The 16,921-nt window shown below is 30.5% G+C and overlaps 1 protein-coding gene across 1 annotated transcript; it reads right to left on the minus strand.

Moving 5' to 3' along the window:
* Positions 1-3,866: 3,866 nt before the first annotated feature.
* On the minus strand, positions 3,867-6,387 carry COCSADRAFT_99840 (uncharacterized protein; the record flags this gene model as incomplete). Its single annotated transcript, XM_007705973.1, has 3 exons — positions 3,867-3,950; positions 5,355-5,358; positions 6,272-6,387. Coding segments are annotated over 3 exons (204 nt in total), but the record flags the coding sequence as incomplete, so codon positions are not given.
* Between the last annotated feature and the right edge of the window lie 10,534 nt (positions 6,388-16,921).

Raw genomic sequence — 16,921 nt, forward strand, 5'->3', positions numbered from 1 at the left:
GATTACGTAGCTATAGACGTAATCGATAGATAAATTGTAAAGGGATTGGTTGACTAAAGAATCCGAGTATAGTGCTGATTACCTAGATTATGTTAGAGATTAGCTAATTAGCTTATATCTCTAACACAATCTATCTAATTCTTTAATCTATCTAATTTTATAAGATAGAGAAATAGTAGATTAGATAAAAACTAAGATAGATTACTAAATAGAGTTAGACTTAGGTAAATAAGTATATAGTCTAACTAATCTACTAACCTAGATTAGTCATTGAATTGGTCTATAATTCTTATTATACTCTATTTATTCAAAGTTCTTTAGCCTTTTATATCTTTTAACTTACTTATTACTAGATATAAAGTATACTTTAACTAACGTTATTATTTTGTCTATATTTTAGAACTAATAACCTTGTATACTAGATACAGAGGGGTGACACAAATGAAACGTAATTAAAAAAGCTCTAGTTTTTAATCAATTATAACTTTAGATCCAGTCTAGCTAGAACTAAACCGGTTAGTGCCCTGAAGAGCTACAATTTAGGAGATTAAAATAGGTCACTAGCTTTTTGCTTAGTAAGTAGCTTACTAAGTATATATATGGTTAAAACAGACGTTATTAAAAATCGATTATTAAAGCTTATATAACTTTTTAATAGACCTATAGAATTTACTAAAGAGAATATATGTTGGTATATCCTTAGTAAAGATCACGAGACTTAATTTTCAAGTCAAGTTTCTTAGATTGTTAATTAAATATCTTTAATATAAAAAACTAGCTATAGATTACTTAATAAATATTACTAATCTAGACTAGTAGTAAGATAGTATATCTTAATCTCTACTTAGTTATAAATTCTCGTCTTCTAAGTCCTTAACATAGCTCCTAAATTTTCTAAATTAGAAACTGAAATCTCTCGTTTACTTAACGCAAAAATCTCTCCTAAAAATATAATTATTACTCTTAATAAGTCTTCTAAGACTATTTACGATGATATTTATCGTATTAAGAAGAAAAAAAAACTAAAAATCTAACTAGAAAGAGCTAGTAAAGGAGGGGTTTTAAAGACTTTAACTAGAGCTAAAAGAGCTATTAATAGCGACTTAACTCAGAGTCCTAAGAAGTAAAATAAAAGACTATTGGTTAAAAATAGTCTAGATGTATCTACTAGAAGCTTATAGCGGCTTTTAAAAGACGAAGGATATAGCTGTAATGTAGCAAATAAAAAGTCTGTTTTAAACGGTTTTAAAGCTAAAAATAGGCTTATTTTTGCTAAGGAGCAGCTAAAGGATATTAAAAATATTAATTTTACGAAGATTATATTCTCAGATGAGTTAGTAATCTAGCGTGGACACGGTTCTAGGAAAGAATATTACCGAAAAAGAGCTCACAATAAAGCTGGTAAAGAACTAGTCTCTACTAGGAATAAAAGTAAGTTTAAATATATTTCTAATGGGCTATTTTACTCAGCTTTTTATCTAGTTTTTTTATATAATTCTAGTTCTCTAGTAGCTACTTAGCTAACAGAAATATAGCTCGCGATATATCTATTTAAATCTTGGGAGCTATTTGGATAGGTGGACGATCTGATTTAGTTGTTATTAAAATACTAAAAACAACTGTAAACCTTAATAATCGCTACTATATCTATAAAACTCTAATCCCTTAAGTTCAACCTAATATTAAAGGCGGTAAGTGATATAGCTTTTTTTTATTATCTTTTAAGTTTATTTTTCTCTCTACGCTAAGATACGTAATAATGAAATAATATAAACTAAAATAGATGCTAATAGTAATATAGGGTGGTAATTTTAGCAGGATAACTCTAAAATCTATACTACAAAGATCATTTGTGCTTGGTTTTTAAGAAATAAAGTCAAACTTTATTCTCATCCACCCTATAGTCCTGATTTAAATCCAATAGAAAACGTGTGGAGTTTACTTAAAGACCGTCTTAGTAAACGTCCATTTAGATCTTTAGGCCTAGGTAATAACGAAGAGAGTATTAATACCTTTATTAAAGCTATAAAAGAGGAGTGGCAAGCTTTATTATAATAGGATATAGATAATTGAATTTTATTACTACCTAGGCGTTATAACGCTGTAGTAGAAGCAATGGGCTGGTATACAAAGTATAAGATAGCATTAATATCTAATTATATCTAAAAATACTGTTTTTCTTATTCTTTATTTATTAGAATACTTTAGTAAGAATGTATAGCTTATAAACTAGGATGTTATCTACTAATAGAAAAATTATATTATATTTAGCTTATAGCTAATTTGGTACGTCTACTATTAAGTAAATTTAAGTTTTAGTTAGCGTTTTATAGTACTCTAAGTTGAACTTTAAATAATATCTTTAAACTGCTAACTAAGCAAAAAGCTATCTATTCAGCTAAATCTTATAGATCGTAGCTTTTCAGAGCACTATCCCATTAAGACTTTTCTAGTCTAGATCTAAAGTTATAATAATTTAAACACTATAACTTTTCTTATTACGTTTTATTTGTGTCACCCCTCTGTAAGTACTAAGGTTTAAGTTATCTCTTTAGAATACTTTTAGTGTAGCCTTATACTAGTACTATTCGCGCTCACTTACTCTAGAAGTAATCTAAGTTAGTTTTTAGTTAATCTACTATTAAAGCTTACTATTATAAGAAGATAGAGTCTATGCTATTACTTAAGATTCCTATTATAGGTGTACGTTCGATAATTTTAATATATAAAGGCTTAAAAGTAACAGAAAGATACCTTAGTAATTAACTAGAAGGTAGTTTAGCTATTATTAATAGAGATTTAGTAGTAAGAACTACGTTACTCCGTAGCTTAGCGTTTTCCTAGGTTAGTTAGTATACTTAGTTAACTAAGCTAGCTGTCTACCTATAGAGGTCTCTTATAGTTAGTACTAGTACTAAATTCGTCTTATCTTCGTCTTCTTCTTCTTCTTATAGTAATAAAGTCTCTAGAGATTCCTAGATTAGCAGCTTATTAGCTTTCTTCTCTAAGATAGTTTAAACTTATAATTAGACTAATTTTTAAAGTAGTTTCTTAGAACCACTAGGTTTTTCTAAGTTAACTGTTAGCTATTACCTCTAAAGTTAATAGGTTATTAGTAGTCTCTAAGTCTTTACTATAGCGTACTCTATATAACTTTTACTAAAGTAATCTAACGTGTTTTATAAGTAATCGGCGCGTATAAGCGAGCGGCGCACTCTACTAACTTTGCACACCTCTCTACGTATATAGCTCTACTATAACGAAATAAAATTTATATATACTAAGATAGTAGATTAAATACTATCTAAAGTATCTTTCTTATATATACGCGAATTATAGCTAGTCTCTCTATACCTACTACACTACGCTAGAGCCTAGCGGCTAATACCTAATTACTCTCTTTCTTAACGCTCTTTATAAGTAATCTATTAATTAGCCTCGCGCTAAGTAAGTAGATCTTTTCTAGCTCTCTTTATTAGTACCCCTTACTTCTATATTCGCTTTTTTTTACGCTGTCTACGCTTTATTACTACTATATTAGCTCTCTTAAGGCTAGTAATCTAATTATGTATTAGCTTAGCTAAGAGTATTATTATCTCTACCCCTTTCTTTAGCTAGTTAATTGCTATAATAATTAAAGCTAGCGATAAGCTTTAGTGCCGCTAAACGTAATTGTATATTAATATTAGTTAAGCTTTAAGCTCACGTGTGTTGCTAGACGTATAAGCCTACTAGAGAGCCTCTAGAATAGCTAGTAGAGTAGGCGTACAGAGCTTTATATTAAGCTTTAATCAAATAGCGTCTAGTTAGAGAGAAATAAGGTCTACGCTATAGAAGGTAGAGTAGATATTCGCTAGCATAAAGGATTAATTAAACGCTACCTTAAACGCTAGTAGAAACTTAAGCTTAGTAATATAGTTAATATAGTAGTAGATTAGACTTTCTACCTTCTAGCTATACGCATAATTTAATAGCGAGAAATAGCTAACGTTAGGAGACTAGAGTAGATAAGATAAGTGCGGCACTATATAGAGAGTATAGATATTATTCTCTTTATAGAACTTTTAGAATTTAAGAGACTAGTAGCTCTTATAACTGTTAAGAATAAGTAGACGATATATACTAATAACGGGAGTTATTATAGAAGTAATAAAGTAATTTAGCTATATAACGCCTAGCTTATTATTTATCTAGCTATTATTACTAACTGCGATTACCTACTCACGTAGGATCTCTACCTTATACTAGGTAGATAGGTAATATTAGCTAGCGAAGATAAGAAGTAGTAGAACTAACTAGCTAGCTACATTAATCGCTGCGATTAGTATTACCTACTTACGATTACCTAGCTTAACTACCTTTAGCTAGCCTCTTCTCTCTAACGCTATTATAATAAGCTAAGTTATAATCTTATCTATTATAAAGCTAGCTTTATTAAAGTTATAGACGTCTTTATTATAGATACTTTACTTAGCCTATATCTACTCTATAAGCTTAAACTAGCTCTTAATTAGAGCTAGATCTTTATATAAAGCTCTCTACTTATTATACGCTTAATTAAAACGCGTTATAAGAGAGCCTATACGCCTAATAAAGTTAGCTAGCCACTTCTGCCTAACGTAGCTAGTACTACGTGTTAAAATAAAGAGGGTGCTACTTGTTCTATAGCTAGCTCAGAGGTAGAGTTATCTACTTGTCTAGCGATAGACTCAGAGGTAGCGAATCAATAGGTTCTAGGATAAAAAGAGAGAAATAATGCTAGAGAAGAGAGATAGGAATTGGATTAAACTAATCTAGTAGTCTAATCTGTTCTTATAATCTGCTCTACTTTATATCTACTAGCTATTCTACTACTATATATATTAGCTTTACTAGATTCTAGAAGAATCTATCTAGTAGTAGATTACATATCTATAGACGTAATAGATAGATAAATTATTTAGAGATTAGTGGACTAAAGAATCCGAGTATCGTACTAATTACCAGGATTATATTAGAGATTAGCTAATTAGCTTATATCTCTAACACGCCCCTTTAAGCTAGGCAGCTAAGATCTGAGATATATCTATTAAATTTGCTTGTAATAGAAAATCTTAAATCTTCTTAGCGTTTGTCGCCTTCGTAAGACAATTAGCTAACGTGTTCCACTAGTAAGCTAGACACACTAGTAAGCTAGACACCCCACCTAACCTAACGCCACTTTCTGTGCAATTGATTCACAACAACGCAATAAAATAAGATAAGATTAAGAAATACGATTTAATATCTAGTTTTACAGGTAGTCCGAGTATGCTCTTAAATATAGCACTTAGTACACGTCGGCGGCGCGCGCTGTCGTCGCTAACTGCTCTCACCCTGCTTAACCTCCGTAACTACTCTTTCTATCTCTGTAGTAAGCTGCTAAGCCTACTAAGCCTAGAGCACTCCACTAGAAGCAATATATTAACGCCGTCTATCTTACTTTTGTTTTTGACGCTAATTAGCTACACGTAGTTTCTTATTTTCTTTAGTAAGTATAGTTACTAACTGCATCGCTATTTAATAGCCTTTAATAACCTAGCGTAAAAGCCGGCTTATTAGGCTTTATAATTCCTAATAGAGTCGTTCTTAAAGAAGCTTTGCCTACTACTAAAGCTAGGCTACTATATACGGTGTTTCTACCTATATTATAGCGTTATTATCTATAGTTATCTATGGTGGAGATAGTATCCTAACGATAGTAAGTAATAATAGGACACGATCTAGATAAGAAGGGAGAAGCCTAGTCGCCCGAAAGCTAGCTTAAATATTCTATTAAGTAAATACTATTAGCTAGATCTATGTATAGACTGTAAGGAAGTCTATCTTATTAATATAGTTAACGCCTTAGCGAGCGAGCTCCTTAATCTCACGCCTATACGCGCGCTTTAGCGGTAAGAAGCAGCTTATATTAAGTAGCTAGAGAAGATAAGAGGTATAAGGTGGCATATAGAGAGTGATAATCTTGTTCTTAGCGTAGTACTAGTTAAACTCTAGCATAGCATAGCTACTGTGGCCGTCTAGAATAAGAAGACAATAGACTTTAGCCGTACGAGCGGCTGTATACTAGTTAAAATGCTTTATCTACTCTACACCAAGCTCGTCTATTATCTAGCTATTATCTAAGACGCCGATAGTCCAGTTAAGAGGGAGGTCGCGATACTAGCTGTTCTAGTAGACTTTACTAGATAGAATTACAAATAGTAGTAAAGACCAGCCAGACGCATTAACGCACTTAATAACTATTACCTACTCGCGATTACCTAGCTGTACGACGACTGCCCAACCAACTCTTTCAAAGCTTATAACTACTTTTAACGTCCTAGCGACGCCTATAGCGAACCTAGTCTCGTTAAAGTTATAGATATCTTAGTCGAGAATGCCGTACGTCTAGCGCGTCTCCTCTACTAGCTTAAACTAGGCTGTAATCACAGTAGGATCCTCGCAGTGGGCGCGCTAGCTACTTAATCTTCTAGTCTACTTTGTCTAAAGCTCTGGCTGGCTCTAAATAAAGCGTGATACCTAGTTCTTGCCTATAGGTTATAGAGGGGGATCTTAACCACGCGCAGCAAGTAGAGTGTCTGCTATCCGTCGCACGTCGATAATATAGGGCAGAAAGCTACGCCGATCTAGCTCTAGAATCTACTGAATAAGAGAGTGCTCCTTAATAGATAATAGCTTACGCCTAATAGACGGAGTATCTAATTATGGCTAAGTACCATAGATACGCGTATATAGAGTTGACTTTAGTACGTTATACGCTTTCGTAAGCGCACGGATAGGCTGTTTTTTATTATTATAATAGGATGCTATAGTAAGACTTATTCTGCTTTTATAAGAAGTTAATTAAGCACTTTATTATCGCGGCATAGTGGTGGTTGTGTCAAGCGTTGGGTTAGGTTAGGTAGGGTGTCCAGCTTACTAGTGTGTCCAGCTTCCTAGTGGAACACGTTAGTAGGTAGCTAGTATTTTAATATTGTAGCTAGATCTGTTTGGCCTCTACCTTCTCACGTACGAAATAGTATTAAATATCGATATATTTAGTTCTGGCGTAGTAGGTGGGATTTTTAGATAGCTAGATCGCACTCTAGCTATTAGAGTATATTATAACAGTTCCATCTAATAGTATATCAAATAGTTATTTAATCTCTTTAATAAATTAGATTAGATAGATACTCTATTTAGTTAATTTGCGATATGCCATGAATTCGGCTTCTGCGCTTAATAGAGCTACTATTAGTTATAGCTTTGATAGCTATAAAATTATATAGTAGTTCTTATTTAGTTAAAGCTAAACTATATATCCTATCGTAGATCTTCGACTATTAAGATCACCGCCCCAATCTGCATCCGTAGATCCGATTAGCTTAATCTAATCTAATCTAACTAATATAGATTAATCTAACTGAATAGATCTAGCTTAGGAGCTAGTATTAAGTTAGTAGAGTAGTCCAATCTGCTTTAATTAAGATAGATATCCCTAGAGGTAATCGAGACTGCTAAAATACTCTAGACTTAGATTAGCTATAAATCTAGATAGAAGATTAACCACGTAAGTCATATCTAGCTAAGTAAAAGTAGATAAGTAGATTAGAGAGCTAATTTATTATTAAAATAGATTAGTATCTTTTACTATCGCTATCTAATCGTTTTTACTAAGCTTTATACTATATTAAAGAGGTATTTACCTTAGTTTAACGTTCTCTTTGTTAAAACGGATAAGTAGCCTTTAAAGATAGCTCTCTTAGGTGATGTTGATTAATCGATCTAATCTAATAATTTAGATACTAAGAAACTTAGAAACATTACCTAGATCTTTAATCTCTAGATCTAATATATCTAATAGATCGCGGAATAGATTCTTAATTTTTTACTCTTTTTCTCTAAATATAAGTAGATCGTCTATATAAGTAGTGATTATAATCTTCTAATCGCAATTAATATATATAGCTGTATTAATAGATAGAGGTTAGAATTCTAATTAGCCTAGTAGGCTTACTAGTAGCTTCTACTATTATCTACTAGCTTATTTTAATCCGTATAGTGCCTTATTAAGTAGATAGACGTGCTGAGGGTATTATAGATCTGAAAATCCTTCTAGTTACTCAATAAATATTATAGTATTAATAAGAGCATTTAGGAAAGCTTATTTAATATTCTAGCTTTAAATAATCTAGTCTTAAGCTGTAGCTATCGCTATTAGCAATCTAATAAGATTAGGCCTAGTAGTATTAGCGAACGTTTCTTAATAGTTAACGCTAAATTCTTATTAAAATCCTTTTGCTACCTAATAAGCTTTAAAGATATAGTTATTATTTTATTAGTTTTTTAGTTAAGTACCTAACGACCTTTAAGAACTAGATAGCTAGTAGGCCTTAGCACGAGCGTCTAGGTGTTATTCTTCTGTAGTTAATCTAGCTCTTTCTGCATTACTAATAGATATTAATCCCTATTAGCGTATTTAAGAACTTAAGCGTAGTATTTTAGATTAGTGATATCCTTAGAGGTAAATAAGATCTTCTCTAGAATAATTTTCTCTATTGAAACTTTGGTGGATAGAGCTAATACGGCTGTTCTAGCTCTGTTCTTAATTAGAATAATTAGATTCTTTATAACTATTCTCTATTAATTAGTAGATTAATTAGTAGATTAATCAATTTTTAACGTCTTTATCTAATCTCTCTTTTGATAGAGATTTAATTAGTTTCTTAATTAGTTTCTTAATCAATTTCGAGTTGCGATTTATAATCGTGAGCTTAATTATTAAACACTCCTTAAGGTATTCTCACATCTCTCGTAGTTATAATCTTATTTAACTTTAGATTAATTAGTCGATATAGATTACTACTAAGATAGCTAGTAAGATAGTATAGCTAAACTTAAGAATTAAGTTTACTAACGAATTCTTTTAGCTCTTTTCAATATACTAGAGATCCCTAGATTTTAATATTGCTGATATTTAGCTTATATCTATATTTAGCTTTAAATAGTGTTTGAAAGCTAATAGAACTATATAGCGTTCTATTATATAGATATACTACTAAGAGTAACGCTCCTACCTATAGCTTATTTAGCATTTTAGATTTGAATAGTAGAGCTCTTTTTTATTAAATAGTATTTAATTGATCCGTTTAGCACTACATTTACCTCCTATGTTAAATAGAGGGGTAAATCAGAGTTTAAAACCATTTCTATTTAAGAGCTTCTGTAGATCCTTCGTATTTAGCTCATTATCTAATTAGATAAGCTTAATCTACTTTAAATCCTATACCTTAGCTCGTTTAATAAAAGCTTTAACTAGTGTTATAAGCTCTAATCTAGATGTAAGAAGATTAACTTCTAGATACTTAGTATAGTAGTTAAGAAAGGTTATATAGTACCTATAGCCCTTATTCGTTTTTAGCTTACTAGGCCCTCCTAGATCGCAGTAGATAAGATCGCCAAAATTATTAATTAGAGTTAAGATTAAATCTCTGCTTATTTTACTAGCAAATTTACTTTTTAAGCATATCTCGCAATTGCTAAATAAGTTACTAGTCTTAGTCTTTAATCTAATACTATTAGTATTTTCACGAAGCTTATTTAGGCTTATTTTTCTAATATGGCCGAAACGTTAGTATAGTAGAGATATCTAATTATTCTAATTAATAGATTTTAATTAATTAAGCTGTTCTAATATCTCTAATAAATCTAATTATTTAGATAGATTCGATATATTAGATATTAGACTTATCTGATCTAATAGGCTTGATTAATTAAAGAGATTTAGCTAATCTAACTAATTAATTAATTATACTAAGTTATTAATCTCTACATAGATCTAATTAGTTTAATAGATATTACTAATCGTAGTAAAGATCGCGATCTTTCGAGCGTATTATCCCTTAGCTAGTATCTTACTAGAATAAGTAATTAGACTATAGTTCTTAGCAAATTAGAATTCTACTCCTTTTTAGACTACTTAATAGAGACTTAATAGATTAACTTAAAAGTCTAGTACAAAGAGTACTTCTTTTAGCACTACTAATCTACTAGTGCTAGTAAATATAATTAGTACTTCTCCTTTAGCTATTACTAGTAGTAGTGTTCCTATATTACTCTATTTAATATAGATATTAGATACACTAGTAAGATTCCAGAATAGAGTTTAATCGCAGCAGATATACGCACTAGCTCCACTATCTAGTATTCACTTAATAGATTTCGTAGATTAGATAGATCTAGTAGTATTAATATCAGCAATATTTTAGTCTACTAATATAATCGTAGATAGAGCTTCTTCTAATTTAAATATGCTCTAGTTGGTGCGCTTAGATAGATCTTTTTACTAACATTAATTAACTAGATACCTATTTCTTCTGCAGTAGCTGCAGTGCTTCGAGCTTCTATTAGATTTCTAAGTTAATAAGGACATTTCTATATTCTTAGATTAATAAGATTAATATAATTAATCGAATCTATAATTAGATTGATGGTATAGATTGGATTAATTGAATAGATCGGATTGATAGGATGGATTAGATCGATAAGATTTAATATAGCTCCTTTAAATCGAGCTATTTAAGCTGCTAGAGCTATTCTTAATAGATCTAAGCCGTCTAGATTTGTCAATAATCTAGCTGCACATCATTTTAAGATCAATTTCTTTATTTAATCTAAAGTCTTGCGGGATCGCAGTAGTGAGATAATTAAATTCTAAACTCAAATTAATAAGTATTAGCGTAGTAATGAATTAATCGGGCAGTTTAATTTTATAAGGTTTCAAGCTTAGAGTAAGCCTTAATAGCTTTTAAAGATAGATTTCAACGTTATTTTAGCAGCTTACGAGTATAGTATTAATTAAATCTTTATAGATTAAGAAATTAGAGCTAAACCCTTTCTAAGAGTATAGAGTTTTAAGATTATTCTATAGCTCTACTGGACTAGTATACTCCTTCGTCTAAAATAGTGGTCCGTCTTCGAGACTTCGTCTAATCATAGCTAGCGCCTTTAATTCCTTTTCTTTCAATTTATTAAACGTATCTAGATATTAATCTAATATAAGATTAGATAGATCTATATTTATTATATTAGCTTAATCTTACTAAATAAGAATAGATTAAATCCGCAGTACCTATATATCAAAATTTAAGCTCCCTTTAAGCTTTAGTACTTTGAAGATACTATTAGCTATTTTAAACTATTATTCTAGATCAGCTAATAAGCTTATATATATGCTAATACTATCGCAGTTACTATTCTTTCTATAAAGAACTCTAGCTACTAATCAATATAGATTAATATATTATAATTAGCTAATCTAGCTTTAGATAAACCTAGTATCTAGAGTTTTTCAGCTTCTTTAGCCGTAGTTATCTCTTAACTCTTATTATTACCCTAGCTCTTACTAAGAATCTAGCCTAAATAGTACTAGGTCTTACGTAAACGCTAAGCCTTTTATAGTAGACTTTACTAGAACCTTTAATTAAACGCGTAATCTAGGCTTATAACCTATTAAAATAAAGAGGGTGCTACTTATTCTATAGCTAGCTTAGAGATAGAGTCGTCTACTTATCTAGTAATAGACTTAGAGGTAGTGAATTAATAGGTTCTAGGATAAAAAGAGAGAAATAATACTAGGGGAGAGAGATAAGAATTAGATTGAACTAATCTAGTAGTCTAATCTATTCTTATAATCTGCTCTACTTTCTATCTACTAGCTATTCTACTACTATAAAGGGCTGCGCCTATAATCTCTACTAAAGAGATCACGTAGTTAATAACTACGTAATATGCCTTCTATATAGATACGTAATTAGAAGTGAGTAAGTATAAGAGAAGCCTATACTTAGTTATTCTCTCTTTTTCTTATCTTTTAGCTTCTATATAATAGGTAGAAGTATACTTATTCGCTAGGCCTCTCTGCCTATAATATAAGCTAAAAGATTATCTTAACCTTCCTTACTCTTTTCTCTTATATAAAGCGAGAGAGAATTAAGAATATAAAACTAATAAGATATAACGATAGGGCTATATAAGCCTACGCTAAACCTAGAATCTAGTAACGCTCTACTAAGGCCTCTATCGTACGAGGAGCTCGTAGAAAGCTAGAGCTAACTTAATATAATAAATAATCTACTCTAACGAAATCTAGACTAGATAGCTATAAGACTTAAGAATGCTAAAGGCGTATAAGAAGAACTCTAAGAGATAAAAGCTCTTTTTCTCTATATAGTATAGAGGTAAGCTACCTCTAACGTATAGACTCCTAATCTTACGCTAAATATAGAAAGTTAGTAATCTTCTTACTAGTCTTTAGCTACGCCTACGCCCGTATAAGAGTTTAGGAAAGCTAGACTCTCTAATATTAGATTCTTTAAAAAAGGCTCGTACGAAGAATATACGTAGTAGAAGATATAGATTTATATAAAACTATTAGTAGATTACTAGGCTTACTCTATAGAGTTCTACTAAGCTTACTATATAATCTCCCGTACGGGAGAACTAGCCTTTTTAGTATTATAGACTTATATATAAGACTTTATAAGTAGAAACTTATTATCTTACCTTAGTAAGCTTTAGAAGTAACTAGACGCGTTCTTTAAAGACTCTTTAATTAAGTAAAAAGCTCTATAGTATCTCTATATAACTAAGTAAGGGAAAGGCGAGTTTCTTCTCTACGTACGAGCTTTTAATCTAAAGTTTAATAAAGCTAGTTTCGAATAAGATAACGAAGCGTTAAAAATTAACTACTTTAAGAATTCCCTTAATAGGAAGCTACTTCGTTACTAAGCTAGGTACTAGCCTCCTCTAAACGAGACGTACGACGCCTTTATGCATTGACTTAGGAGCACTTAGAAAAATCTTAAGGTAATTAACTAACTCTTATCTAATGCGCTCTTCTACTCTACTTTTCTCTCTACGGCTAATTTAGCTGCCGTGGATAAAATAGACTAGACGTCTAATATAGGCGCTATGCGCTCTTATATAAGGAATAAGTACTAGAGTATATAAAGCTAAATCGCTTAATATAAAAAGAAGAGTAGCTGCCTATATTATAGTATCTACGGCTATCTTATATAGTAGTATAAAGTAATAGTTCTAAAGCGCACGCGTAAGCTAGAGATTATAATAAAAGTTCTAACTACTACCTTAGAAGATAAGAGCTTAGATAAGGGAAAAGAAGAGCTCTAGTCTAAAAGCGCTAACTAAGGTAGCTAAAGTAGGATAAGTAGGTCGTATAACTTATTTAAGAGCTACTTTACTAACTAAAGTCTACTTAGCTAATATCTATAGACGTAATTATTAATCTTATAAAAAACGCTACTACTATAATTAATAATAGGTGCTGCACTTATATAATAGTATGTAAAAGACTTATACGAGAACTTAATCTACTATGTGTATCTATCTCTACTAGAGAAATTAAAGGTATTAATAACTAAAAAAGTACTATATAAGCTATTACTTAATTTACTATAGATATTAGAGGAATTATGTAAAAAGTAGCTGCTTTTATTACTACGTCCACGTACGAGTATAATATTATTTTAGGGAAAATATAGCTTAAAGATATAAGAGGTGTTATTAATATAGTTAGATAGACACTTCTTCTTCTACGTTATAATCTCTTCATACCTAGTATAGAGAGAACTAAACTATTATAGAACTTTACTATAATCTTAGTAGCCGCCTTTTAGGCCTACGTATAATAAAGCTAAAAACAGCTAGCTCTATAAGTCTTCGCTACTAGTCTCTAAGATATTAAGAAAGCTCTCTATTTAAAGACGTAGCTAACTATAGTAGAAGTAACTAAGTCTCTTTCTTTATACTTACAACTGTACGTCTCTTTATATACTCTAAAGAAAGAAGATAAGCTCTTATCTCTATAAGGTCTAGACGTTAACTATAAGATTAAACTAATCTCTAAAGATAATAGGAAGCTGCTAGAAGTCTTATATAAACCTCTCTATAATATATCTAGAGATAAACTTCTAGTACTAGATAAGATATTATATAAGTTACTTAAGAAAGAGTTTATCCGCGTAAGTAACTTCTCTACTACGTTACTAGTTCTCTTTATATAGAAACCTAAGGGAGGACTAAGATTCTGCGTAGACTACTACGCCTTAAATGCGCTAACTTATAAGAATTATTATTCTCTACCTCTTATATAGGAGACGCTAAATTAAGTTAGATAAGTAAAGTAGTATATAAAGTTTAATATTACGGCTACCTTCTATAAAATCTAGATTATAGAAGGCTAAGAATAGATAACTACTTTCTATACTTAGTTTAGATCGTATAAGTAGCTAGTTACTTCTTTTAGGCTTACTAACGCCTCTAGTACATTCTAGCGCTATATTAACTAGACGCTACGCGAGTTTCTAGATGATTTCGCTTCTACCTACTTAGATAATATCTTAATCTATATAGATAGCTTAATATCTTAATATTATAGATATATATATAATAAGTAATTAAGCGTCTATAAGCTATAGGGCTATAGCTTAAACTTAAGAAGTGCGAATTTAACGTCTAACGTACGAAATACTTAGAATTTATCCTTAAAGTAGGAAAGAGCGTCTTAATAGATACTAAAAAAATAAGAGCTATTTAAGAATAGGAAGCTCTAGCTACTATATAAGGCGTAAGAAGGTTCTTTAGATTTGCTAATTTCTATTATAGATTTATCCCTAACTTTTTAAGACTTATAGAACCTCTTATATAGTTAATAAGAAAAGACGCTAAATTTAAATTAGGCTAAGACTAAGAGCTAAGCTTTACTGCTCTTAAGAAAGCTTTTCTCTCTAATAAGATGCTAGCTACTTTTAACCTAGATAGGCGGATTTTAGTAGAATATAACTTATTTAGATAAGTAATAGGCGCTATACTCTTATAAGAAGATAATGAAGATATTTTACGTATAATTGCTTACTTCTCTTAAAAGCTACTAGTATATAAAGTAAACTACCTAATTTATAATAAAAAGCTACTAGTAGTAATCTACTACTTTAAAGAGTAGAATACTAAATTATAAGGCGTATAAGAGTTTAAGGTAGTAATAGACTATAAGAATCTTAAATGCTTTACTTATAAGTAAAAGCTCTCTAAACGATACGTATAATAGAACTTAGAACTAGCCTACTTTTTAAATATAAAACTCTACTATCGCTCTAGTAAGGAAAATATATAGGCGGACGCTTTATCTAGATAAGACTAAAATATATAGAAGAATAATCTAAACGAGTATTTAGTATTAAGGGAATTTACTATATTAGTGCTAGCTTAGGCCTAGAAGAAGATTACGATTATGCTTATACAAGACACTACTACTACTTAGAGAAATACTTTACCTTTAGTATCTATTACGCTACCTTAACTACCGTACTTTTCTACGCTTATATAAGACTATTAGAATAATACTACGTAAGTAGATTCTCTATACTAAAAAGTAAGAGTAGCTATATAAGAAGGAAAATAATCTTCTCTAAGCTCCTATAAGATTACTATCTTCTTAGGCGACTATATAATTAACGCTAAAGATAAGCTATACTAGCGTAATAGAGTATAGGTACCTAAATATAAACTATTTTAGATAGGAGTTATCTAAATAGCGTATCTATCTCTACTAATAGAATACTCTAGATAAGAGGAAATATATAGGATCATTATAAGAGAATAGTATTAGCTAAATATAAGTACTAATATACGCTATTACGTATAGAACTGCGAGCTATATAGAAAAAGCTCTCTCTAAAGAGATAGAAAATATAGGTACTTAAAACTATTACCTATACCTAGCCGTACGTAGTAATATCTAATAGTTAACTTTATTATAGGTTTACTTAGCTCTTAAGAAAAAACTAACTTTATAGTAGTAAAGGATAGACTAAGTAAAAGCATTATACTAATCTCTATAGATAAGATTAAAATAATAGACGTCGCCTAGACCTTTATATAAAAAGTCTACTAGTACTATAGCTTTCTATAATCTATTACGTCTGACTATAGACTTTAATTTACTAGCTCTCTTTAGAAGTAAGTCTACTAGTTACTTAGTATCTAAAGAAATCTCTTAACAGCCTACTACCTATAAATAGATAGAATAATAGAGTACGCTAATAGCGATATAGAAGTAGTTATATAGATTTTCTGTAACTATAATTAAGATAACTAGTTATAACTCTACTCGCTTCTAGAACTTATACTTAACTCCTATATAAATATAATAATAGAAGTTTTACTCTTTTTTCTCTACTATAGTTACTATAATACTTCTTTTCTTTAGCCCTAAATAGTTATATAAGCTAACGAAGTAGAAGAAGCTATAAAGGATATTATCTAGATAATTAGTAATACTACTAACTAGGCTATATCTACTATAACATACGCCTAATAAAAGTAAGAATAATAAACTAATAAGTCCTATAGACTAGCGTCTACCTATTACGTAGAAGACTAGATATAGCTAGACTTACGTAACGTACGTACAACTAGAAGTAGTAAGAAACTTAATTAGAAAAGCGCTAAGTTCTAGATCGCTCGCGTATAAGATTTCTACTAGGTAGAGTTAGCTATACTATAAGAAACGAAAACTTACTATATAGATAAGCTCCGTCTAGTAGCTAATAACTTATTTCTATTATAGTAAATAGACAACGCTAGCTTAGCAGCTATAGTTATATAAGATAATAAGAATAATAAAAAATACTTAGAGTAGATAGTATAAGATATTATAGACGAGAGAATAAGGTATAAGTAAATAGAATATCTTATCTATTAGGCGGGCTATAACGAGCCTATATAGGAGCCTACCGCCTACCTTACTAATACTACCACCCTATAGTTATAGTTATTCTATACCTAACCTAGATAATAACCTAATAGACGACTTAGAAGAAACTAGTAGAGGTAAGCTTAC

This window comes from Bipolaris sorokiniana (genome assembly GCF_000338995.1).
Source record: "Bipolaris sorokiniana ND90Pr unplaced genomic scaffold COCSAscaffold_15, whole genome shotgun sequence".
In the NCBI taxonomy this organism is placed as follows: domain Eukaryota; kingdom Fungi; phylum Ascomycota; class Dothideomycetes; order Pleosporales; family Pleosporaceae; genus Bipolaris; species Bipolaris sorokiniana.